Here is a 25,852-nt window from a genome sequence, read left to right as displayed (position 1 = left end):
GGACTTAGTAATATCATTCGCTGTGAGGATCTCAGTTGCCTACATAGAGTATAGTATTTAAGTAAATTCTTTAAATATAATGGTCATTCACCCTTCAGTGATTTAAAAACTAGAATTAAAAGTTTAGATTTAAAATGCTATTTTACTATTAGCCAGTGCAGTTTTTCCAATATTGGGGATATGCCCATGACAGTGTACTTCGGTTAATAACAGGGCTGCTGAATTTTACAAAATCTGAATGGCCTTGATACTAGCAGTGGCAGTCCAATGTAAAGTGAGTTGCACTAATCCATATTTGACAGTATTATGCCTGTGACAGTGCAGAAATCCCAGGGATCAAGAATGTGTTTCAAAAGATGAAGGCATAATTTGTAGTAACCGGTTCGTAATATATGTTGAAGCTTGGGTCTAAATCTTAATTTAGAATCATATAGAACCCCTAGGATGCTAATCACATCCTTAAAGGGGATAGTAGTACCCAATACAGAAGGGGATAACACATTGTTTTGCTGTGTAATCAGCCAATCTGGAAAAACACATGGTCTCTGTCTTCAGTAGATTCAGTAAAAGATTGTTATTACACATCCAAATAAATATAATCAAGAGTCTCTCCAATTTATTGAATTACAACTTGTAAGTCATTCCTTACTGGGAAGAAGAACTGCATATTAGCATATATTCAAAAAATAATATCTTGACAACATAGAATGGAACATGAATGGTCTTAAATAAAGATTAAATAATATCGTAAAAATAACTGATCTTTGGGGGATCCCTGCAGGCATAACATACTAATCTGAAGATTTTTTATCAATGTATACCTGCTGCAGTTTTGCATCTAAATAAGAGGAGAACCAATCAAATACCTGGCCCTTAATCCTAACATTTTCAAGCCAGGTTAGAAGAATATTCTGCTCCACGGTGTCATATGCCGAGGATATACCTAAGTAGATGTTTATATGGCATCCATCTATCGAGTTCTCGAAGCAGAAAATCATGCACTGACAACTGGGGGAGGTTAGAGCTGCTGGGGGCAGAGAGAAAGGGATCAGCTGAGGAAGATATGAGAGACATTATGGAGAAGGTGAGGGAGGGAATGATATGATTAGGGGTTATAAGAATGCTTTAGGGTTTACAGAGGATCAGGTGGGGGAAATGCAAAAAGGGGTGAGAGGGAATGGGCTGGGGAGTTGAGAGGAGATGGGGGTGTAAGAGGAATTCAGCTGGAAGGGCAGAGATTTGAGAACAGGTCCTCTGGAGAGATTGGAAGTTGAGAGAGGATTGACTAAAGAGATTAGAAGTTGACAGAAGAGATCAGCTGGACTGGGGGGGGGGGGGTGAGAGTGCATGATTGTTGGACAGGGACCATTTTGTTTTGGTCATCCTCTGGGGTTATGTAAATTTTGAAGTGCTAAAATGGGGTCACGTGTACTAAACGTTTGGGAAGCCCTAGTCTAAATGATTCTGCTACTCCTGTGCAGCCAGTGTTAGGCCCCTTTTTGTATGTGTGGCCTGCTTCTCTAGGCTTCCACCCCACCTGAAGCTGTCATCCTCTCATCATCCTTGGCCAGATACTTAAAAAGGGCCACACTCCCCATTATAAACAAAATAAGAGATAGAAGATACTCATAGGAGAAAGGGGTACAGGGAATGTCAAAGCCAAGGGGTGCTGCAGGATATATGTTAGAGCAGGAGGAGTACATGGGCTGCAAAAGAGCCAAATCTGACCAGAGGAGGAGAAAGAGAAAGGGGCTAGATGCAAAAACAAGTCTACAATTGTGAGGCTTAGGTTTTGGCCACACTTTTTTTTTTCCCTGAAACACCCATAAAACACACAATTCTAGACTGACTTTTATGTTTTTGGGCATGGGAATGGGCAATACTTAAGATTAGAAATGTCACGCTGGGTCAGACCACTGGTCTGTTATGCCCAGTATTCTGTCTGACCATTGCCAATCCTGTATCACTTGGAAAAAGTTCCCAACAGATCCTAACTGGGGGGGGGGGGTGGGGGGCACCTTGATCTGACTTATAGTTGTTATGGACCTGTTGTTTGAAAAATTGTCCAGACATTATTTAAATCCAGCTATATTAGTGACTTTGACCACATTTGATGGGAACAAATTCCACAGCTTAAATCGTGCATTGACTGAAATAACTTTCTTAAATTAGGTTTAAACCTGCTGGTATGTTTGTTTCGTGAAGTATCCTCTAGTCCTAGTATTATTTGAAAGAGTAAATAGCCATTCAGTGTTTACTTGTTCTCCACCACAGATTTTAAAAACTTCTGTCATTTCCCCTCTGTTTTCTATTATCAAAGCTGAAGAGGCTAAACTGCTAAGCCTTTCTTCATCATTTTGTTGCCTTTCTCTGAACCTTTTCTAGTTCTTCTATATTGTTTTTGAGATGGAGGCGACCAGGATACATTACATTAAGATATGGTGGCACCATGGATGTATGCCAGAAGCATTATGACATTGTGTTTTATTCTCTCTTCCTTATCTAACAGTTCCTGACATTCTATTTGCTTTTTTTTTTTTTTTTTTTTACTGCTCCTACACTCAGCTGAAATTTCAGTATACTGTCCAAAATGATTAAGGTCCTTTTCCTGGTGGTAACTCCTAATGTGAAAATGTGAAAATCAGCTTTGTGTACATATAATTGTGATTATATTTCCTTATGTGCATCACTTATCCACATTAAATGTCATCTGCCATTTAGATGCCCAGTTCCCTAGTCTTGCAAAGTCCTCTTGAAATTACTCACAGTCTGCTTGTGTCATAAATAGCTTGAATAACTTTGTGCCGCTTGCAGATTTGATTATCTTACACTTTACTGCCTATTATAGATAATAAATTGGACCAGAGTTAAGTACAGGTCCTTGAGGCACTCCTCTATTCACCTCCTTCCACTGGGAGAAAATGACTATTTAGTCCTCCTCCATGTCCTGTCCTTTAATCAATTACCAGTCAGTTTTCCACCTGCTCCTTTGGACTTTTAGTTCAATCAGAACCAGGGCTGTGTGATGAAGAGCCATCAAGCAGAGCAACCCAGCAACAGTCCATGACCAGTGACAGCAAACAGCATCTTCCTCTAGATTAGAACCCAGTACTTGTGTGCATGATTATTAGGTATTGTTGCTGGATGATAACCAAGACTCCCTCCTTCCTGGGGATTATGTACACTGCAGCATTCTTAACAGAAGTGGGCTTAGAAATCAAATTTGGATCTCCAGCATGGAAGTGCACATCACTGTCACTGAACTGTCAGGCTGATCCATATATGTTCCCTCTACGTAACTGGATCAGTCCAAACCATGGGTTATGCCTCCCTTCTAGCAGATGGAGACAGAGATAAGGCACCCTCAGTTAAGCTGCTGTGCCTCCTGCATCCCTTCAATATTTCTCTGTCTCCAGCAGATGGAGGTCGTGCAAACCCTGCAGTCTTGCCATTTCTGGGGTGTAGGCTATCCCTTAAATTTATCTAAAAGCAAACTAGCTATAAGTTCTAAATCAAGCAAGTTTTAGAAAGGAAAAAAAAGACAGTTCTACTGAGAGAAGTTTTCTCTATCTTCCCAGGGGGTTGTTAGATCCTGCAGGGTCATCCTCTCTGGTAGTAGGTTAAAGGAGCTGGGGTTGGTAACCCCGTGGGGCTCCAGGCAGATGATAAGCAGGGTAAGTGATTACTGGTGGCCTGGGCTGCTTTGGCTCTTAAAAAAAAAAAAAAAAATCAAGATGCCGCAGCCATCTTTGTGTGTAGCATGTGGTGAAGCCACCACGTGGCTTTCTAGAGCTGGGATTTGCTCCCGATGCTTACCTGGTGGAAGGCAGCTCCTTTTCAGGGTCTGCAGCATTGTCCAAGCCTCGAGGGGCTTCCAAATGCCCTGCTCAGCGTGATTTCAGTGCTGATCCCTTTTCCCTCCATGCAGGGACAGCAGCCATCTTAGGCACATGTGCAGCAGCTCAGGCTGATGCTATGGGGGAGGGGCTGTTTCCTCCAGCCCTGTCACCGGTCCCTGCCAGTCCTGATGATTTGTTTGATCAGGACCAGGATTTATTCCAAGGGGGACAGGATGTTGATCCTGATTCTTTTTCTTTAGATTTTGTCCTCCTTATGCACAAAGCATTTTTGGCTTCTAGGTCTCCGCAAGCTGCTGCTTTGCCTGTGAGACCTGTGCAGGGACCGGCTTCCAAGGTAGCCAAGCACACTGATGGACCCGCATCTTTACGGGTAGCCAAGTTAAAAGGTGCTGTGGCTTCAGATGGTTCTGCCACCCCGGTGGTGCCGGGACATGCGGTGGCTGATGCAGGGGCCTCTCCGCCCCACGGGGATTGGATGAGGATAAGGGGAAACAGAATCCCCTGGATGGCGATGACCCTAAGGTGGTCTGTCTGTTTCAGAAAGGAATTAGAGTTTCTCATTCCTGCAGTTCTTTCTGAGCTCGGGATGGAGCTCCCCCTGCTTCCTCCGTCGCAGGACCTGGTGGACCCAGTCTTAGCAGGATTTCGAACGCAGACCCGGGTTTTTCCGGTTCATGCCATGCTGCAGCAGCTGAAGACCAGGGAGTGGGATGCTCCTGATGTTGGTCTGCGGGTTGGACGAGCCATGGATAAGCTTTATCCCTTAGTGGATAATTTTTTGAATCTATTGCGGTCTCCTAAGGACGCTTTGGTTTCAGCGGTTGTCAAAAGAACCACGATCCCGGTAGCAGTCTCGACAGCTCTCAAGGATCTGCAGGACCGCAAGCTGGAAGTGCTGTTCAAACGCATTTTTGAGGTGTTAGCCCTGGGTATCCGGGCGGCGGTGTGTAGCAGTTATATGCTCTGTGTGAGCCTGCACTGGGTACAGCAATTGCTCACATCTCAAGATGATCTCCTTCCAGCGGAGTCTGAACAGGCGCAGCATTTGGAAGCTGCAGTGGCATATGGGGCGGATGCACTATATGACCTGATCCGCACTTCTTCTCGTGCTCTGTCGTCGGTGGTGTCGGCAAGAAGGCTTTTGTGGCTCCAGAACTGGTCAGCTGATGTTTCCTTCAAGGACCCAGCTTGGTGCTATGCCATTTAAAGGGGGATTTTTGTTTGGGGAGGATTTGGAGCAGTTGATCAAGTCCCTGGGGGAGAGCAAGGTTCACAAATTGCCAGAGGACAGACCGAAACTCTCCAAAGGTTTTCCTTCATCCCGCTCTCATGGACAGCGAACATTTCGGCAGAAAAAGCAGCAAGCAGCCAGTCCACGGCAAGCAGTACCCAGGAACCAAGCCTGATCTTCGTCCTTTCGGGGGCGTAAAGCCTTCCGAGAGGATGGTGACTCCTTCTCTCCCACCTCCAAGAATACACAATGAGATGGGGCCGGCCCATCCCGCAATCTCTCTGGTTGGGGGTCACCTGTCCCAATTTTATGAGGCATGGGCCAACATTACTTCCGATCAGTGGGTGCTAAGCATAATCGAACGAGACTACGCTTTGGAATTTGCTCGGCCTCAAAGACGCTTCTACCTAATATCTCCTTGCGGCCCACAAGTCAAATAGCAGATTGTTCGTCTGATTCTCTAGCGCCTACTGGCTCTGGGAGCGGTGAAGCCGGTCTCCCCAGGGCACTGGGGGAAAAGGAAGTACTCCATTTACTTTGTAGTTCCAAAGAAAGAGGGTTCCTTCCGGCTGATTTTGGACCTCAAGAAGGTAAACAAGTCTTTCAAGGTGCCACACTTTCATATGGAGCCCCTGTGATCTGTCATTGCGGTCTCCTGTGATCTGTCATTGCGGCGGTACGCAAGGGGCAATTCCTGGCCTTTCTGGACCTGATGGAAGCATACTTGCACATTCCCATACGCGAAGATCATCAAACGTTTCTTCGATTTATGATCCTGGGAATGCATTACCAATTCTGCGCGCTACCCTTGGGCTCACAATCCCGCTCCGGACGTTCACCAAGGTCATGATGGTGGTGGCAGCGTTTCTCTGGAGGCAAGGCCTTCTTATTCACCCATACCTGGACGATTGGCTTATCAGGGTGAAGTCCAGGGATGGCTGTGTGGAGGCGATCTGCAAGTGACCACTCTTCTGGAATCCCTCAATTGGGTCATCAGTCAGGCCAAGAGCAACCTAGTTCCCTCTCAGTCATTGGAATTTCTGGGAGCCAGGTTCGACACAGCAGTCGGAAAAGTTTTTCTTCCGCCGGACTGGAGAAACAAACTGATGGACCAAGTTCAGCGCTTGTTGGATCTTCCCTTGCCCAAGGCGTGGGACTACCTTTAGATGCTCGGTTTGATGGCATCCACTCTGGAGGGGTTCCTTGGACTTTTGTTCATATGAGAATGTTACAAAGAGCATTACTTTCTTGGTGAGATCCCAAGTCGGAGAATTTTCAGTTCCCTCTACCACTCACCGATCACGCCAAGTCCAGTCTTGGGTGGTGGCTTTGCCCGCACTACCTGTCTTGAGGAATGGATCTGGAGATTCTGTGATGGACAGTGGTGACTACGGACGCCAGCCTCTCTGGCTGGAGAGCTGTCTGCCAATATCATTCTGTGCAGGGCAGTTGGTCCCCAGATGAGTCCGGATGGTCGATCAATCTCCTAGAGACCAGAGCGGTTCGCTTGGCTTTGCAACAGTTTCTCCCACTCTTCCGCCACCAGGAGGTTTGGATTCTCTCCAGAAATGTGACGACGGTGGCCTATATCAACCGTCAGAAATGCACCAGAAGTCAAGCAGTAGCCGATGAGGTAGAGCTGCTCATGACTTGGACGGAGCAGAATCTTGCGATGCTAGCAGCCTCACATATCACCGGGAAGGACAACATACAAGCGGACTTCCTCAGTCTGAGGCGCATAGATCCAGGAGAGTGGGGAGCTCTCTGACGAGGCAATGGATCTCATCTCTCACAGGTGGGGGACTCCCCACATGGACCTGATGGCAACGAGGGACAATGCCAAGGCTCCTCGTTTCTTCAGTCTTAGAAGAGATCATGGCGCAGAGGGGGGTCAATGTGCTACCGTAGTACTTCCCTGGCCAACCTCAGTTCTTCTGTATGTGTTCCCTCCTTGGCCTCTGATGGGCAAGGTGCATCACAGGATAGAAGTTCACCCAGGGAATTGGATTCTAGTGGCTCCCGAGTGGCCCCTACGTCCATGGTTTGTGGATCTCATCAATCTGGCCGTGGAAGGACCGCTGCGGCTCGGGCATCTTCCACGTCTACTCCATCAAGGGCCTATATATTTCGACCAGGCAGCTTGTTTTTGTCTAGCGGCTTGCCTTTTGAAAGGAGGAGATTGAGGAAGAAAGCATATTCAGAGGAGGTTATCACTACCTTGCTATAAGCCAGAAAAACATCTATTTCCCTATCTTACCTCAGGATATGGAGAGTTTTTGAGACGTGGTGCCGGGAGAGAGAGATTCTGCCCAGGCATGCTATGATTGCTCAGATGCTAAATAGTTTTTGCAAGATGGTTTGGCCAAGGATTTGTCCTTCAATTCCCTTTGGGTACAGGTGGCGGTCCTCTGTTCCTTGGCTGGTAGCTCAGTGGCGTCTCATCCAGATGTGGTGCGTTTCCTCAGAGGAGTACAGCATCTGAAGCCCCCGGTCCGTCTGGTTTGTCCTTCTTGGAGTCTTAATCTGGTTCTTCGCGTATTGTGTGATCCGCTTTTTGAACCCCTTAAAACGGTAACGTTGAAAGACCTCACCTTGAAAACGGTGTTTTTCATGGCTATCTGTTCAGCTCGCAGAGTTTTTGAGTTGCAGGCTCACTCCTGTAGGGAACCTTTTTTGAGGATTTTGGACTCGGGAGTTTCTCTGCTTACGGTACCATCCTTTTTAGCCAAGGTGGTCTCATCTTTCCATTTAAGTCAATCGGTTGAGCTTCCGGCCTTTCCCGATTTGTCAAATTATGTACAGCATGCACGAGAGCTTCGTCAGCTCGATGTTCAGCGTGCCTTGCTGCGTTACTTGGAGGTCACTAATTCTTTCAGACTTTCAGATCATTTGTTTGTTTTATAGAGCGGTCCCAAGAAGAGGCACAAGGCGTCTAAAACAATGATTGCTCGATGGCTAAGAGAAGCCATATCGTCTGCATACATTTGTAAAGGGAGGCCAGTTCCTGAGGGCCTGAAGGCCCGTTCGGTTCCTTCGCAAGCAGCTTCATGGGCTGAATGCCAGTTGGTATTGCCTCAAGAGATTTGCAGAGCTGCTACTTGGAAGACGCTACATATTTTTGCTCGCCACTACCGCTTGGACGTTCAGGCACCCGGAGACTTTGGCAGTGGTGTATCGCGTGCGGGCCTTATGAAATCCCACCCAGTTTAGGGAAGCTCTGGTATATCCCATGGTTTGAACTGATCTGGGTACATACAGGGAAAAGAAAATTAGTTCTTACCTGATAATTTTTTAATGTATTTCCGCCCTGGAGGCGACTGTTCAGTTCCTTGTAAACCGGTGCGATATGTATTCTTTACAGGAACATCGGTATATAAAAATTAAAAATAAATAAATAAATAAATACTTTTTGTTCCTGTAGTACCACGGATCAGTCCAAACGCCCGCCCAAAGACTGGGAATGGGTAACAGGGTGATCTATACAGTCCGCGCGCGCAAGTTTCATTTGTATTATTGCAGCATACTAAGAAAGAGTTACAGTTTTCATGTTTATGCGTTCATGACAGTTTTGTTCTTGCTTGATTCATTGCAAGTCCTAATCTGCTTTGATATTCTATATACTGAAGGGATGCAGGAGGCACACCGGATTAACTGAGGGTGCCTCTGAAGTTTATCTCTGTCTCCACCTGCTGGAAGGGAGACATAACCCATGGTTTGGACTGATCCGTGTTACTACAGGAACAAAAATTATCAAGTAAGAACTAATTTTCTTTTCTTAGTACTGCAAAATAGAGGTGGGGGGTAACTATAATATCAGTTTTCTCTGTCATTGAGGTAATATTCTTAAAGTACACATTCAGTCAGACTTGATCTTTTATGCATTTGTAAACTGAATTCATATTTCTATATATATACCCCTCCCCTTCTATATATACCCCCTTCTATATATACCCCCTTCTATATATACCCCTCCCCTTCTATATATATACCCCTCCTGGTCTACTAGAAAAAGACCCCTCCCCCCTCATTGAATTCCTCACCATCTCCCTCTCCCCCGACATCCCCACGATACTCCTTGGCGACTTTAACCTGCATGTCGACACCATCCCACAATCCCCTACATGCGAAGCCTTCATCACAACCTTAGACGCAATGGGCCTTACCCAACTCATCCACTCTCCAACCCACAAAGCTGGTCATACCCTTGACCTCATTTTCACCAATTCACTCATAAACATCATCCACTCCCCTACATGCCTTCCTGTCCCCTGGTCCGATCACTCCATCATCAACACAATTCTCTCTCTACAAACCCCTCCCACCTCCCCCCCTACCCAGCCTAAATCCTTCCAATTCCGTAAAACCTGCCCTATAGATACCCTGGCCACGGCTTGCTCCAACATCACTAACCATATTGACCAAGAGTCAGCAGACAGTGCTATATCCACCTGGACAGAAACTACCCTGAAAATCGCCAACAACCTATGTCCATCCATTCAAAAAACAATCACCCAAACCAAATCATCTAAAAAACCCTGGTACACCCAGACACTCAAAACCCAAAAAATCCAGCTTAGAACAGCAGAAAGACACTGGCGCAAACACCCCACCACTGCCACAAAAACCATTTATTACCAACTCATGCACGCATATAGAAACACCATTCAAACTACAAAAAAGGAATACTATGCCAAGAAAATTCACCACCTCCAATTCAACCCAAAAGCACTGTTCACCCTAGTCTCAAATCTTACCAAACCTAATATGTCTGCACCCCAAGTCCCCTCCACACAGACCCGATGCAATGATATTGCCCTATTCTTTAAGAACAAAATAGCTAACATCACCGCCAAGTTTACCCCCAACCCCAAAAATTCCCCCAACACTAACAGTATAACCCCCTCTGTCCTACACACACCTAACATCCTCACTTCTTTTGAACCCTCCTCAACACTAGAAATAGAAAACATTTTAAAAAAGATGAGACCCTCCTCCCACCCCTCAGACACTATCCCTACTAAACTACTACTCGCTATTCCTAAAACAATAGCCACCTCACTCTCCAAAATCGTGAATTGCTCCCTGGAACACGGCCTGGTACCCAACTCCCTGAAACAAGCTGTGGTCAAACCTATCCTAAAAAAAACCTCCCTTGATCCTTCCAACCTATCCAACCTCCGTCCTATCTCCAATCTCCCTTTCCTCTCCAAAATCATTGAGAAACTAGTTAATTCCCGCCTCTCTGACCACATAGAACAATCCAACATACTCCCACCTACACAACATGGCTTTCGTAAACACCTCAGTACCGAATCCCTACTCCTTTCCCTCACGGACACCATCATCAAAGGAATGGATGCCGGTAAATCCTATCTCATTGCCATGCTAGATATTTCCGCCGCCTTCGATACTGTAAATCATAACATCCTTATCAACACTCTCACCAGTATAGGAATCTCAGGTACTGCCCTCTCCTGGATAAAGTCCTTCCTCCAAAACCGCACCTACACAGTCCTCATTGATAATTTCACATCCCCCCCTGTTAATCTCGACTGTGGCGTCCCCCAAGGATCCTCCCTCTCTTCCACGCTATTCAACATTTACATGCTCCCCCTCACAAACCTCCTTTCTAACCTTGGTATTACACACTTCATCTATGCAGATGATGTGCAAATACTCATTCCTTTCACAGATACTGTACTCACTGCTCTACATAGATGGGACACCATTCTCACTTCCATTAACCAACTTCTCACCGACATGCACTTAGCCCTCAACCCTCAGAAAACTGAACTCCTCCTCATCTCCTCCAAACATGCACCCATACCCTGTCCCTCCACGCTTCAGACTCCTAACTTTATCTCCGACACAAGAAACTTGGGTGTTATACTTGACAACCAACTAACCTTCAAACCATATATCAAATCTATCGTTAGCAGTTGCTATTTCAAACTCCAAACCCTCAAAAAACTCAAACCCCTCCTCTACTTCCATGACTTCCGCACAGTACTCCAATCACTAATTTTTTCAAAATCGATTACTGTAACGCACTCTTACTTGGACTCCCTGCCACCCACCTCAGACCTCTCCAACTCCTTCAAAACGCTACTGCACGCATCCTCTCTAATGTCAAGAAGAAAGACCACATTACCCCCACCCTCATCAATCTCCATTGGCTGCCCATCCATTCACGCATCCTATACAAGACCCTTACCCTCATCCACAAAAGTATTACTAATGAACACTACAACTGGTTAAGCCCACCCTTCCTCTCTCGTACCTCCACAAGACCTACCCGCTCCTCCCTTCGTGGAACTCTTATCCCCCCATCTATAAAATCCACAAGACTCATCTCCACCACCAATAGGGCCCTTTCCCTCGCAGGCCCTTCCCTGTGGAACTCCATGCCACTTGACCTTCGCACCGAAACCTCCACACCCACCTTTAAAAAGAAACTCAAAACCTGGCTCTTCCTCCAAGCATACCCCCAATCACCTTCACCACCTATAAACACCTTAACCCAACCTCCATCTAGTACTAGTACTAACACCCCCACCACAGGACCTACACCCATCCCCTCAAGACAACCACAAACCCCCCACTTATCATGCACACAATAATTTATCTCTTATTAGCACCGTACATATCTTCTTACCCCTTTCACTGTTGCCCTTGCACATTTTCAAATATTGCACACAACCTATGTACATACCACTTGTTCATTGTTTCCCTGTACATATTTTCTCCTCACGTTTCCGTCTTCACCCCCCCCGCCCCCCCCCTTTGTCTCGACCACCCCCTCCCCTCCCTCCCCTATTTATTTAGTTATTGATCTGTTACTATGTTCTAGGTTACACAATGTTCCTTGTAAAGGCTTTGCCTATATATATCCTTGTTTAAGTTATCTGTAAACCGGCACGATGTGCAAACGGTTGCCGGTATATAAAATTAAATAAATAAATAAATAAAAATAAATAAAAAATTTCTATTTTCTTCATTATAACAGTATATTTGGGGCCATGCAAATCTTTTTTTTCCCCAGCAGAAGAGAGGGTGAGGCTTTACTAGCCACTGAGCTATATACTACACAATGCAGCCCAGCAGGGGCCATGCTGGGACTACTTGCCCTCAACCCATCTGGACTGTTGCAGCACAGTCTCCTCAGTATGGCTCATTAGGAGCTAAGCTAGCCCACGTGGAAGCAATGGAAATTATAATCACCCAAGATTTTTGAATCCCTGTATTTATACCCAGACTTCTGGATTTATCAAGTTCAGCTAAATTGGATCAGAGTGTAACTGTTTCCTATGTGTTTCCTGTTTCCACCTAGATGGATTCTAACCAGGAATTACAAAGCCTTGAGCAAAGGTTCAAAGGGCAGTACTTCAGGATTTTTAAATATCATGATGGAACTCAAGAAGTGCTGTAACCATTGCTACCTCATTAAGCCTCCTGAGGGTAATGAACTCTGCAACAGGCAAGACTCATTACAGGTAAATAATGTGTTCATTTATAAAACTATCATTTTAAATTGTCCTTCAATTCATAAAAACTGGATACTAGTCCTGTTTTATTTTTTTTGTATTTAAAGCTTTTATTGGCAAACTTGCAAACATCATAATACAGCATACAAATATAATAAACAAAATCATTGCCAACTATTTTTTTTAAAATATCAAATCCCACTCCCCTCCCCCTCCCCTGCTACCAAACATGCAATAACAATGCATACGTTTTGTTTAAATGTAAACCAATGTGATATGTAAAATCGAACACCGGTATATAAAAAATAATAAATAAATAAGTTAACAAGTACGTCATACATAACACTGTCAAGTTATTATAAAGGATATGGAAATCTAAAGAATGCAAAACTGTAGCTATGGCATTGTATCGTAATCATGGAAAGAATATAAGTAGATATCACATTGGTTAAAATAGTAGTTGTCTCGACCATATTGATAAATAATAGGTAATACGATCACGAATCAGTGGTCATGACCCATAAACACTATCAAGTATGAAGCGTAAAATGTAAAGGGACTCAAGATTACAAAACCTTAAGGATCTTTATGTAGCTGGCACCATGAAGTCGCCTGAAAGCGGGGTAACCGATTATAGCATTGGGCTGTGATGTGTTCCAGCTCCCGAATCTTGTGAAGGTGATTTATAAGTGACAGCACTGTCGGGATATTGGGACTCTTCCAGTGGCAAGCCAATGCTATACGTGCTATTAAAAAAAAATTTGTTGGCATAACCATTGGGAGTATGGGTTCATACCATCGAGGGGTCTTCCCAGCAGTGCGATGATCGGGTCAGTTGGTATTTCCTTCCCCAAAATCTGAGTAATCCAGGTTATTACCCGAGTCCAATAGGGGAGTATCACTGGGCATTGCCACCAGATATGCAGATGAGTGCCAATGAGTCCGCACTGCCGCCAACATGTATCGTCCAGATTTGGATACATGCGATGCATATGAGTAGGAACATAGTGCCATCTATATAAAATCTTTACACACTGTTCTTGTAGGTTAGCAGACATAGAACATTTGCGAGCTTGAAGGAACAGATCTTCCCATTCCTCTAAGCTGAGTGTAAGATTTAACTCTCGTTCCCAAGCAAGCATACATTCCAACTTAGTGGATTGTGGACCCTGAAGTAGCTTGTACAGCTTGGAGATCACTTTCTTTCCATCACAGGTAGAAGTGCAAAAGGTTTCAAAGAGAGATTTACTAACAGATATACAGAATGAAGATAATATTGCTCTGAGAAGGTGAGCTATTTGAGCATATTCCAAGAAGGGGAGAATAACATCGGGAAATTGATCCATCAGAGAGGTATAAGAGACCACTTCCCCCTGTTGTACCAAACTGCCCACAGTCGACAGGCTTAGGGATTTCCACGTATAAAAAACATTTTTGGGGAGTCCTACCGGGAAATGGAGATTATGAAATAATGAGGAGAGACAATTATAGGATGTATTTCCCACCAACTTCATCCTCCACCAGGACCATACTCATATGGTTGTATTGAGTGAAAAAGGGATATCCGAAGTGGGTCTCCAAGTCGTCAGGGGTTGCCAAAAGGCTGCCGTGAGTGGCATATCACCTAGAACCTTTGCTCAATAAGTTGCCAGGGATTAGGGTGCATGCGTTGATTGTGTATGCTTAGGATAGCCTTCAACTGGACAGCAGCATAATACCAACTCAGGTTGGGTACACCCATCCCGCCACTTTCTTTAGATCGAAAGAGAAGCAGAGGTGGAGAGAGCATCATCTCTTCTTCTCCTCACTGGTTAGTCTAACCCTTACAAGCTGCATAGGGTCCTCGGGAGTAAAAGCAAGGACTGAATCCTTGGCAGGGCCCACAGGAGGACATTGGAATTTAGGAGGAAGTTTCAGATGACGGTGGAAAGAGTTGTGTTCCTATGTCCACTCCTGGAAGTAAATATCAATCCAAATACACAGAGCAGTGAGGTTGTCAAGGCTTGCTGAATTTCCCTTCCTGGAAGCTTATCCTTGATGCGGACCTTACTTGAGATGGTGGAGTTCAGCTACAGCAGAGGATGAGCAACCAGGCTCATCAAACATTATGGCAAAATTGTTTTAAGAAATTCCTCCAGATTTTCCATCAGTGGTTCCTTTCACTCCCAGAGCGGAGGTACTAGGCCAAGGCTGGACCATCCAGCAAGGATATGATAAACGCTACCATGGTCTGACCAGATGGGAAACTGGATGCTTGCAGCTTGAAATACATGAAGCATTGGTTGTTAAAACCACTGTAGGATTTGGGGTCTCTGTCACACCTGGGAGGCAGCACCAGGTGTGCTATAGGTCCGGGATCATGAACAGTAATAGGAGGTAGTGGCAAGGGAGATGCAGGTGCCGGTAACTGGGCATGCATGGCATTCATCCTTACAGCCAGGTCTTGGAGTAGACCCATTATCTGATTCAGTTGTTCTTGATGCTGATGTACGCAGTGGGCCAAACCTTGGAGAGCCTGGGATGAGGATGAGTCTGCTGAACTCATGACCTTCGCAAACTGATATGAGTTGTGAGTCCTAAGACTGTGGTATGGTTGATGCAACCCAGCAGGCGAACCAGGTGGATACACGCCGACAGTAGACAGACACGCTCAAGCTGGAGCTAGGTCTGAGTTTAACTCATACCAACCTCTGCAGATTGAGCCCTTAGGTTCCGGGCCTGGCAGAACAAGGAATGGACAGGAGCCAGATCCGAGAAAGCAATATGCACTGCAGGCAGCAAGGCATGGCAGGAGGACCTGTTGCAAAGGCGCCAGCTTGGAGCACGGCGATGGTTTAAATGTCCTGCATTGAGGACATCTCAGGATGCTGCTGCCCTGTTTCCTGCTACAGAGCCTTCTAAAAGTGGTGTGCACGTGCACCTAAAGTCCAGGCCATATGTAAGCCAGATGGAGGGCAATGGCAGTGTTTCTGCCGTGAGCCCAACTGTGGCATCTTGGAAGAGCGTGGTTGGTCACAGGACTGTCCCATGGACAGCCAGACGTTGACATACTAGATGCCCATATTGTTCTATAATTGTTCTTTCATAATGAAATAAGTGTATTATGTATATCAGTGAAATAAACTACTTTAATGCATTTTAGTTTGTATTTTTAAACAAAATATGAAAAATGTACAAGGGTGCAAAGACTTACTTATCACTGTAGTTAATTACAATAACTTCTATAAAAGTACCTTGAAGATCTCTTCACTTTTATCCTTAATTGATTAGCTGATTTTTTTTTTTTTAAAGCAAAAGGGCAATTTTCTAAAAATTATTTTATCACATATAAAGCTTTATGAGGCAAATGATTATACTATTCAGACAGTTGTAAACGTAACTAACATTTTGGGTATATCTTATGGATATGAGTCCCCCTTTCCTTTTCTTTATATCTTATGGATCAATTTGATTGCTCTTTTTCTGTTTGATTTGCACTGAACCACTAATTTTGACATCTTGGCCACTTTATTGGTTCTTTTTGTCTCTTGTTTTGTATTTTAACTGTAACATGAATCACCTTTTGGGGAAATGAGTGCCTACTTGTTCAACCAGAACACACAGCTGATTTGGTCAGCCCATTGTACAGTTACATAATGTTTGCATGGTTTTGGAGAACTGCATGCTCATTTTGCAAATTGGCTATTCTGTTGTCTTTACAGCATTTAATTCGTAGCAGTGGGAAACTAATCCTCCTTGACAAGTTGCTAATTCGTCTGCGAGAACGAGGCAACAGAGTTCTTATCTTCTCTCAAATGGTGCGGATGCTGGACATTCTTGCTGACTATTTGAAGTATCGTCATTTCCCCTTCCAGGTGAGGTTTGTCCTTTGATCTTGCAATGACAGAGATGAATGGCAGATTTAGCTACAAAAAATTAGAAGTGAAGCAAAATAATGAAGACATAATCAAATAACATGCTTAGAGGGACTGAATTTGTAGAAATCCAGTGAAGCTCAGTCATAAAATATGAAGCGAAGACAATGGAAAAGTTTTGTCAACAGCATTGTAGAAAGGGAAACTACTTGGGGATTAAACAAGAGTATGCCAAAGTGACCATTTTCTGGGTAAGGGGTAATACAAACATGTTGGAAGAAAGATATTGGGCATGACATCATCTAGCATGGCATTATGATATGAAATTAATTAGCTTGACATGAGACTTTCCATCACACAGTGTGGGTTAATTCTGTTTTCCAGTTGTGTGTATCTGTTAATTTTGTACATCCTGTTCTCAGACTAGAAATTTCTCACTGTCTGTCAGGCATGTGCACAGACAAGCAGCTGTTGGTTGTCTATTATTTATATTATGATTATGAAAAAGTATAAAGACAAGAAAGTAGGACAAAATAAATAGGAGTCTAATGTCAGCTAGTGAGTTGCAACTTTGTTTTCAAACTAATAATACTTTCTAAATAGTAGGGTCAAATTCTGTGTTTAATGATTGCAAAAATAGGTTGCAGCAAGAGTGGATCCTTCACACAGCCTATATTCTTTCTACTATCATAAAAGAAATACTAGATGAAAAGCAATTTTAATACCCCATAGCGCATCAAAGTCAGCAAACAGAACTCATTATAGTGTGCTACACTACTATGGAATGGTATTTCTTTAGCATTTTATTGATGTAAGACTACAAGGGAAAGCGAGGTAAAATTGCCAATAGTGATTCTATAAGCTACAAATCAAATTTGTTTATTTGATTTATATTTTGAACAAAAATATATTTTTAATTTTTCTGCCAAAAAAGGACTTGAAGATTTCTATTTAAATTTAGTAAATAGACCATTTTGCTTAATATGATAAAACTACTCATCTGAATTAATTTTTCTAGGTTTTATAATGTAATAAAAGAAACAGAAAAGTAGGAAGGTACATTTAACTTGTTTTATCTGAACTATATGAATAGAAATAATGATTGAAAAAGATATCAGATCATTGAACTAAGCCACCTATTAATTAACCACATGTACGCTATTATTTTCTTGTGGTAATATTGAAGAAAACAGTTTAAAATAGTCTAGAAATACCAAGATAAAACTAAACATTTGCCCCCAGGTAAAGACAGCATACCCCTAGTTTAATACATATCAATAAGTATCTTATGTTATTAAACTCACCAATCTTAATTTTACAAATGTTTTTTTGAATATTGAGGAGTGTGCCATTTTGCAAATGTATTACATATCTTAGCCATTCTTCATACAAAGAATCCATTCATCTATGTAATCTTAAACCTCCTTCCTTCTAATCTTTGTAGGTGACACTTTGGTTTATAGTTCACAATGTCACAATGTATGTAGTCAAGTTTGTATCCCCGTTCCATGATAGTGTGGATTGTGGTGATGATGATGATGGAGCAGTATAAATGTGCTTCTGTTTTATTGAGTTGCTTTTGTGTCTTTTACCTCAGAGACTGGATGGATCAATTAAAGGGGAATTGAGAAAACAAGCACTAGATCATTTTAATGCAGAAGGATCAGAGGTAGGCAACTATTCATCTCAGTGTTTTGGAAATCAATGACATTCTTCTTACTGTAAATAGATTATAATGAAACTTAAATTTTTACTTAAAAAGCACATTAGAAATCTTGCTTTCATCACTCATTTTAAGATTTAAAGCCTTTGTTTCACCAGTAGCAGTTAGATGTGATATTCTGATTGTGCATCAGTTCTTAGTTTTCTCTCAAGTAAATAGATATTCATATGGTAAATCCCAACTTGAGATTATATAAGTTTCTCCAAGGACAAGCAGGATGGCAGTCCACACATGTGGGTGACATCATACAATGGAGTGCAGCCCAAAACTTCTATGTCAGATTATCTAGAACTTTGACTATGCCACACTGGGCATGCCACCATAATACATGTCCATGCAGCTGCCCCTTCAATCTCTTCCTTTCTGCGGAGCCCACCAGTTGCACTAATTTACTATGTTACTCTCTTTCTTCTCCTATTCTTTACGGGTATTTGTCACAGGATTGTTGGGATTGTAGGGCCCTGAAGTCTGTTTAGTCTCCTTGTAGTTCCCTAGGTAGGTTTTTCAGTTTTCTGTTACCATCTTGGTGCTTGGGTCTATGCTCAATGAGCATCAATTGCATCTGGCCATCGAGTTTGATTTTGTCTCCCTTATTTTCCAGTTGGCCATGTTTAGTGGTTTCCAATGACGCCCTCTGTGCACCAGGATTATGTCATTATTTACACATTTATATACTGTCCATCCAAATAGATCAGAATGGTTTACATAGGTTAACAATCATAGTATATTAAAATACAAGGCAAAATGTAATCAAAATGAAAATATAATTAAAAACTTACATAAAATTAAAAAACTGAAAACACAAAAAATAAAACATAAAAAGCCCATGGTTCTTCAGCACAATATAATACTCTCATTCAAGATGTACGAAAATAAGTTTAGATAATCATGTCAGCAACTATTTATTAATGAGAAGTAAAAATGAAATAATTAACATTAAAAGCACATTTAAATAGCCATGTCTTCAATTCTCCCTTTAAAGTTGTATAGTCCTGGCATAATCTCACTTTTCCAGGCATTTCATTCCATAATATAGGGCCTGCAACTGAAATAGTCTCTCACGATCCTCCCCCATGTGGACAGAACTTATTGCTGGAATATTAAGTAGACCTTTATTAGATAATCTCAACATTTTTTGAGGAACATATAATTGTATTACAGTACCGGTCCAATTTATACCTCTATTGTTAATTATTTTATGTATTAAAGAAAGCACTTTGTATTGTACATGAAAATGAACTAGTAGCTAATGAAGAGCATTCAATATGTCAATCATGGATCTCCATGATAGATGTACCCTGCATCTGGTAGCATCGTCTATGCGTGACCATAACCTTGAAGAGACCGGTCTCAGCTGGATCTGATGGAAAACCATTTCAGGCACCAGAAGACTGATCCATTGAAGAAGAAACAATATCCTTCACTCCTCCCAATTCGGTTTCCGTAAAAATCTCAGTACAGAAACCCTCCTCCTTTCCCTCTCAGATTTCCTCCTCACTGGCCTCGACCAAGGTCAAAATTATCTCATTGCCTTCCTTGACATCTCTGCGGCATTTGACACAATAAGCCACAAACTTCTCATGTCACGCTTAACCGATATTGGCATCTCTGGCCTTGCCCTCCTCTGGTTCAGTTCTTACCTATCCAACAGACGCTTCTCGGTCAAACTAGGCACGTCCGAGTCCACTCAACTCACCCTTTCACAAGGAGTGCCCCAAGGCTCCTCCCTCTCCTCCACCCTCTTCAACATTTACCTCTTACCCCTCTGCCATCATCTATCTGAACTAGGCCTCAAATTCTGCATCTATGCAGATGGGGGCGGATTTTCATACTCCGCGAATAGGCCTACTTTTGTTTGCGCTCCAGGCGCAAACAAAGGTACGCTGGATTTTAGTAGATACGCTGGATTTTAGTAGATACGCGCGGAGCCGCGCGTATCTGCTAAAAACCTGGATCGGCGCGCGCAAGGCTATCGATTTTGTATAGCCGGCGCGTGCCGAGCCGCGCAGCCTACCCCCATTTCGGAGCGGCCTCGGAGGGAACTTCCTTTTGCCCTCCCCTCACCTTCCCCCCCTTACCTTTGTCGGGGGATTTACGCCTCCCAGAGGGAGGCGTAAATCCCCGCGCGTCAGCGGGCCTGCTGCGCGCCGGGACGCGTCCTGGGGGCGGGCCCGGAGGGCGCGGCCACGCCCCCGGGCCGCCCCGGGCCGTAACCACGCCTCCGGGTCCGTCCTCGAAACGCTCCCGGCACGCCCCCTAAACGCCGCGCGGTTCGGGCCCGCCCCCCGACACGCCCCCCTCGGAGAACCCCGGGACTTACGCGAGTCCCGGGGCTCTGCGCGCACCGGTGAGCCTATGTAAAATAGGCTCACCGGTGCGCAGGGCCCTGCTCGCCTAAATCCGCCCGGTTTTGGGTGGATTTAGGCGAGCAGGGCTCTGAAAATCCGCCCCATGATGTCCAAATCATCATCCCACTCCGTGAGTCTCTATCCGCAACCCTCAACTTCTGGGAAAAATGTCTTTCATCCATAAACTCCCTACTCACCTCCCTGCAACTTGCTCTCAACTCATCTAAAACAGAGCTCCTCCTCGTCCACAACCAACAAACCTTTAAGCTCATTCCCCCCAATGATTCCTCTGCCATACCCCTCACCTCACAACCCCCTGTACGAAACATTGGTGTCCTAATCGACCCCCACTTGAACCTAAAAAACATGTCAGCTCCGTCCTAAAAGGAGGTTTCTACAAACTCAATATCATAAAAAAGCTTAAACCCCTCCTTCACACACATGACCTCAAAACTGTCATCCAAGCCACCATATCTTCTAAACTCGACTATTGCAACTCCCTATACTTAGGCCTCCCCAACTCTACCATCAAACCACTACAGATGCTGCAAAATGCTACTGCAAGGATTATCAGTAATGCATGAAAAACCGACCATATAACCCCCATACTCAAAGAGCTACATTGGCTTCCTATCTCATCCCGCATCCTCTTCAAAACACTCACTATCATACACAAATCTATCTACAAAAATATCTCCTCCTGGCTCAGTGAACCGTTCCAACTCATGCAAGCCGATCACCCCATCAGAACAAACCTCAAATGCACTCTGCAAGTCCCTCCCCTCAAGAAGGCCAGACTCACAGCAACAAGAGACCGTGCTCTCTCAATAGCTGGCCCAACTACCTGGAACTCGCTCCATGCAACCTCCGCATGGAACCATGCCCTTTTAAATTCAGGAAAATGCTAAAGACATGGCTTTTCCGCCAGGCATTTCCAGATTAACAACCCTTGCTCTCCCTGCTTACCCCTCTCCCTTTCCCTCAGCTAAATCCCTGGCATTCCCTGGCATTCCCACTAGGTTCCCCTAGAGCAATTATACCTCTCCCCCCCCCCCCCCCCCCCCCCCCCCCCCCCCCCATCCATGCCTTTCGCGCAGTTCCCTACCACTGTAAATAGTTTTTTCCCACTAACCTTAGTTGCCCGCACTGTGTAGTTCCTTTCTCTAAAGCTCCCCATTACAGCTGTCTTTCTATTGTTTTGTTATCCCCCCTCCCCCTTCCCTGTTTATTGTATTTTCTACCTTTTTGTTACAATGTAAACCGATATGATGTGTATTTTAATGTCGGTATAGAAAAGCTGTTAAATAAATATAAATAAATAAATAAATTGACACTGGAAGCATCAATATCAAAGGACCATGTAGCTGCTGCAGAAGCGGCTGATGCATCAGCACTGAGAAAGCAGTCTACTCCCTCAATGCCAGACATTGGTAGGGACCTTAGAGACAGGCCCTCACCTGGCACTTCACATCTGAAGAAAGTATCAGGTTCACTCTCTTCAACTCCAGCAATCAGCGAAGGCAAAGAAGCACTGGCATTGATCTCCTTTGGTGTGCAATGTCAAAAGCAGTCCCATGGAGAGGAGAGTTCATCCTCACTGATGGCCCAGGAACCACCCCAGTCTCCAAGGGTCCAAGTGTCAGCCACCGATACACCTCTTGGTTCCCTGGAAGATATGATCATCTCTTTTATCTCCCAGTCAGTGTTGGCATCAGCTATCTTCAAGGAGATGGACAAAAAGATCCAGCAGGCTTTGGACAAGGTACTGCAAAGTCTCAGTACTCTGGCATTGGGACCGATGTAGGCTGAAGTCAAGCCCCTGCGCAAGTCCCCCCAGCTATCTGCTGGCTTTGCACCGGTGTAGGTGCCTGTGCTGATTCCTGGAGGGAAATCTGAGTCAATAGAGGCCACTCTTATAGGCACTCTTGTGGAGAGCCACCCTGAAATGCTTGAGATCCTCAGATTCCAGGCCCAAAGAGACTAGTGCATTGCTGGTTTGCAGGACAAGCATCATCAAGGTCTTCACCGCTGGCCTACCATTTGGGGTCTGACTTGGAGTCTCCCCTGGGGTATGGCTATAGATCTGCTGATGTCTCTGAAGAGGGATTGACAGGTTCCCCTTCAGACTCCTTTTCTTCTCTAGAGAGAATGAAGGCCCCTCCTGAAGACCACTCTTTCACTAGTTTTGTTAAAAGAATGGCAGATACTTTTACTTTTACTTTGCTGATAGAGGATAAAATTGGAAACAAGATGATGGACATTATCCAGGCAGTACAGAAGAGGATATGGATAAACCCAATTTTTCTGACTCCCATAAACAAAAAGATGAATGTAACATAGTAATAACAGCAGAACAAGATCAAATGGCCCATCCACTCTGCCGTGCAAATTTCTTATGGTAATAACTGCCGCTTCATACAGATTACCCACATGTTTCTGTTAAGAGTGGTAACTGCTGCTCCATGCAGGCTGCCCCACAAGCCTTATGTTAAGGGTAGTAATATTTACAATGAATACAAGCAACTGTCAAACCCATAACAAAATTACCACTAGCTACATTTTTACGGGGTGAGCAGCCTTCTTGATAATTCAGACAATGCTGCTGCTTGAATGTGTTTTGGTTTTGGTCTGCATTGTCTGAATTATCAAGATGGCTGCTCACCCCATAAAAATATTGTGAGCAGTAATATGTGAATTATCTCATCCAGAAGACTCCCAGATTCGAAAAGAGTCAGCTACCATAGCAATCTGTGTTGGTCGAATCTACTCTCAAGCGGACTAGAACCTATTCCTCAGTGCCCCTGGGGAAGAAGTCTAGAACCATGGACACTCTTGGGAGTAAGGTGTTTTCAGGGAGCTATGCTAAATTCCTGCATAGCCTCCTACCAGTTCCATGGGCCAGTACTTGCAGGAATTACTAAAGCAGATGCAGGGGATGGCTGAGCAGCTGCCTCAAAAGTAGTAGAACACACTCCAGTCACTTGTGGAAAAAAATCATGGAGTGGAGAAAGCACATGATCTGCTTGACCTTTGATGCTTTTGAGATGCCATTGAGAGTCTCTGCCATGGATATTGGTGCCCAGCTGCCGTCTTCAGACCTCTGACCTAAGGTGTAGGAAAGACTTGCAGATGTACTGTGCACTGGGGAGAATCTTTTCAGAGATAGGGTTAAGGAAGCAGTAACACAGATATGTGAACACTGTTCAATGCTTCAGCTGCTCTCCATGGTCATTCTGGACCGTCCCTCCCTCTTCCAAGAGGTATCCAAGGGTAGGGTAGAGGAGGCACATATTTCCAGGTTAGTAGGTGCCATCCTCCACCCTGACCTGTATATAGCAGGTCCCATGTGTATGTCTAAGACAGCAGTGGGCCCCTAAGCCATAGCCTGCATCCCAGTGCCTGTGCTGAAGGACCTTCCCATCCGAGGCAGACTGAGGTTTTACATAAAGTATTGGCACATTGTAACTTTGGATTTGTGAGTCGTCAGCATCATGAGGAGAAGGTACAAATTACATCTCTTGGGTCTTACACCAAATCAGCCCTCAGATCCAAGTTGAGCTTTCGCACCACATCAAGAAGGAGCCCTCCTCCTTGAAGATCAATGCAGTCATACCAGTGGCACCAGGGGAAAGAAGTTGGGGATTCTACTCCGTTTTTCCTGATCCCAAAGAAAACAGGGGGACTTGTCCTGTCCTATCCTAGACCTAAGGGCCTTGAACAAATTATTAAAAAGAAAAGTTCAAGATGGTTTCCCTGGGTACTTTGATTCCCTTTCTTCAAAAAGGGGACTGGCTATGTGCTTTCAATCTGAAGGATATTTGCATCCATGTAGAGATATTCCCCCATCACAAGAAATATCTCAGATGTATAATCTGAGCCCATCAACTCCAGTCTTGCATGCTACCTTTTGGTCTGGTGTCAGCCCCATATGTCTGGTGTCAGCCCCATATATCTTCACCAGATATCTTGCCTGCACAAACTGGGGATGCATATGTATCCCAATCTAAATGATTGATTGGTCAAGAGCACATTGCAGGCAGGTACCACAAAATTGATGCACAAGACCATACGGGTGATGGAGTTGCTGGGGTTCTTCATCAACTACCCCAAATCCTACCTGAGCTTGTCACTTCAATTGTAGTCTATAGGACCTCTGCTAGACATGACTCAGCCAAGCGCCTTCCTTCCACAACAGAGGGTTCTCATCTTCATATCCACAGTGGGATTGATCCAGATGCGTTAGCAGACATCAGTGTGGGATATGTTGAGGATATTGGGCCTTATGGCCTCAACTGCCCTTGCCCATTCCCTTGGTACATTTACATATGAGGCGAACCCAATGGATCCTCAGGTCACAATAGCTAAAGGCCACTCAGCATCAGTGCAACAAAATCCATCTGACACAACTACTCAGGGACTCTCTGCCCCGGTGACAGGACAATGCTAATCTGACTAGGAGTATGCCGTTTAAATAGCTATGATTTAAATTTTCCTCACCACAGATGTGTCCAGCCTAAAGTGGGGAGCTCACATAGAGGAGCTCTGCACCCTGGGTCTTTGGTCTGCTCGGAAAATGCTTCATCAGATAAATTTCCTGGAGTTGAGGGTATATTCTAAAGGCTTTCAGAGATCCACTAGCCAACAAAGTAGTCATGATCAAAATGGAAATAAAATTGCTATAATCTGCTTCAACAAGCAGGGAGGCATGAAATAGTACCTCCAGTGAACTGGACCACATCTCAGGAGATGGTTCTCATGGTCACATGTCTGACAGGAGTGAAAAATATCCTGGTGGACAGATTTGAGTCATTCTCTGGAACCCCACTAACTGTCCCTGGCCTGGAGGGTAGCAAACCAGATAATCTGTGAGTGGGGCAAGCCTGCGGTGGATCTGTTAACAGCTCCTCAGAAGAGGAAGGTTTTACTCTTTTGTTCCAAAAAATAGGCATGGAACAAATTAGCCTCAAATGCTTTTGCCCTTATTTGGGGCCATGGTCTACTGTATATGTATCCTCCAATATTGCTAGCGGAAAAGAATCTGTTGAAGTTGAAAGAGGTCGGGGAGACCATTATATTCATACCCCATTTAGGCCAAAACAGATTTGGTTCCCATTTCTGAGGGAACCGATCAGGCTGGGGATTTCCCAAGATCTCATCATAAGGAATCAAGGCAGTTTGTACCATCCCAATATCAGGGCTCCAGTTCTTGCTGCCTGAATGTTAACAGATTGAATTTGCAACCACTTGACCTGTCAAAGGATATGTTTCACGTTCTTTTAGCTTCAAGAAAAGATTCTGCTAGAAAGTCCTATGGATTTAGATAGAGGAGATTTGCTTTTTGGTGTGAGCAAA

At 44.3% G+C, this 25,852-nt stretch overlaps 1 protein-coding gene across 4 annotated transcripts in view; it reads left to right on the top strand.

The window, feature by feature from the left end:
• The window catches only part of LOC115073851 (chromodomain-helicase-DNA-binding protein 1-like), a 346,258-nt gene that overhangs the window by 139,011 nt on the left and 181,395 nt on the right, over positions 1–25,852 (top strand). For all 4 annotated transcript variants that reach the window (XM_029572735.1, XM_029572754.1, XM_029572763.1 and 1 more), the window contains 3 exons: positions 12,422–12,584; positions 16,277–16,429; positions 18,027–18,098. In XM_029572735.1, coding sequence (XP_029428595.1) covers positions 12,422–12,584; positions 16,277–16,429; positions 18,027–18,098 — 388 coding nt within the window. The remainder of the gene's footprint in view (positions 1–12,421; positions 12,585–16,276; positions 16,430–18,026; positions 18,099–25,852) is intronic.

This window comes from Rhinatrema bivittatum, chromosome 1, assembly GCF_901001135.1.
Source record: "Rhinatrema bivittatum chromosome 1, aRhiBiv1.1, whole genome shotgun sequence".
Lineage (NCBI taxonomy): Eukaryota > Metazoa > Chordata > Amphibia > Gymnophiona > Rhinatrematidae > Rhinatrema > Rhinatrema bivittatum.
The sequence above is the reverse complement of the archived record's forward strand: the minus strand, read 5'-3'. Positions and strand labels throughout refer to the sequence as shown.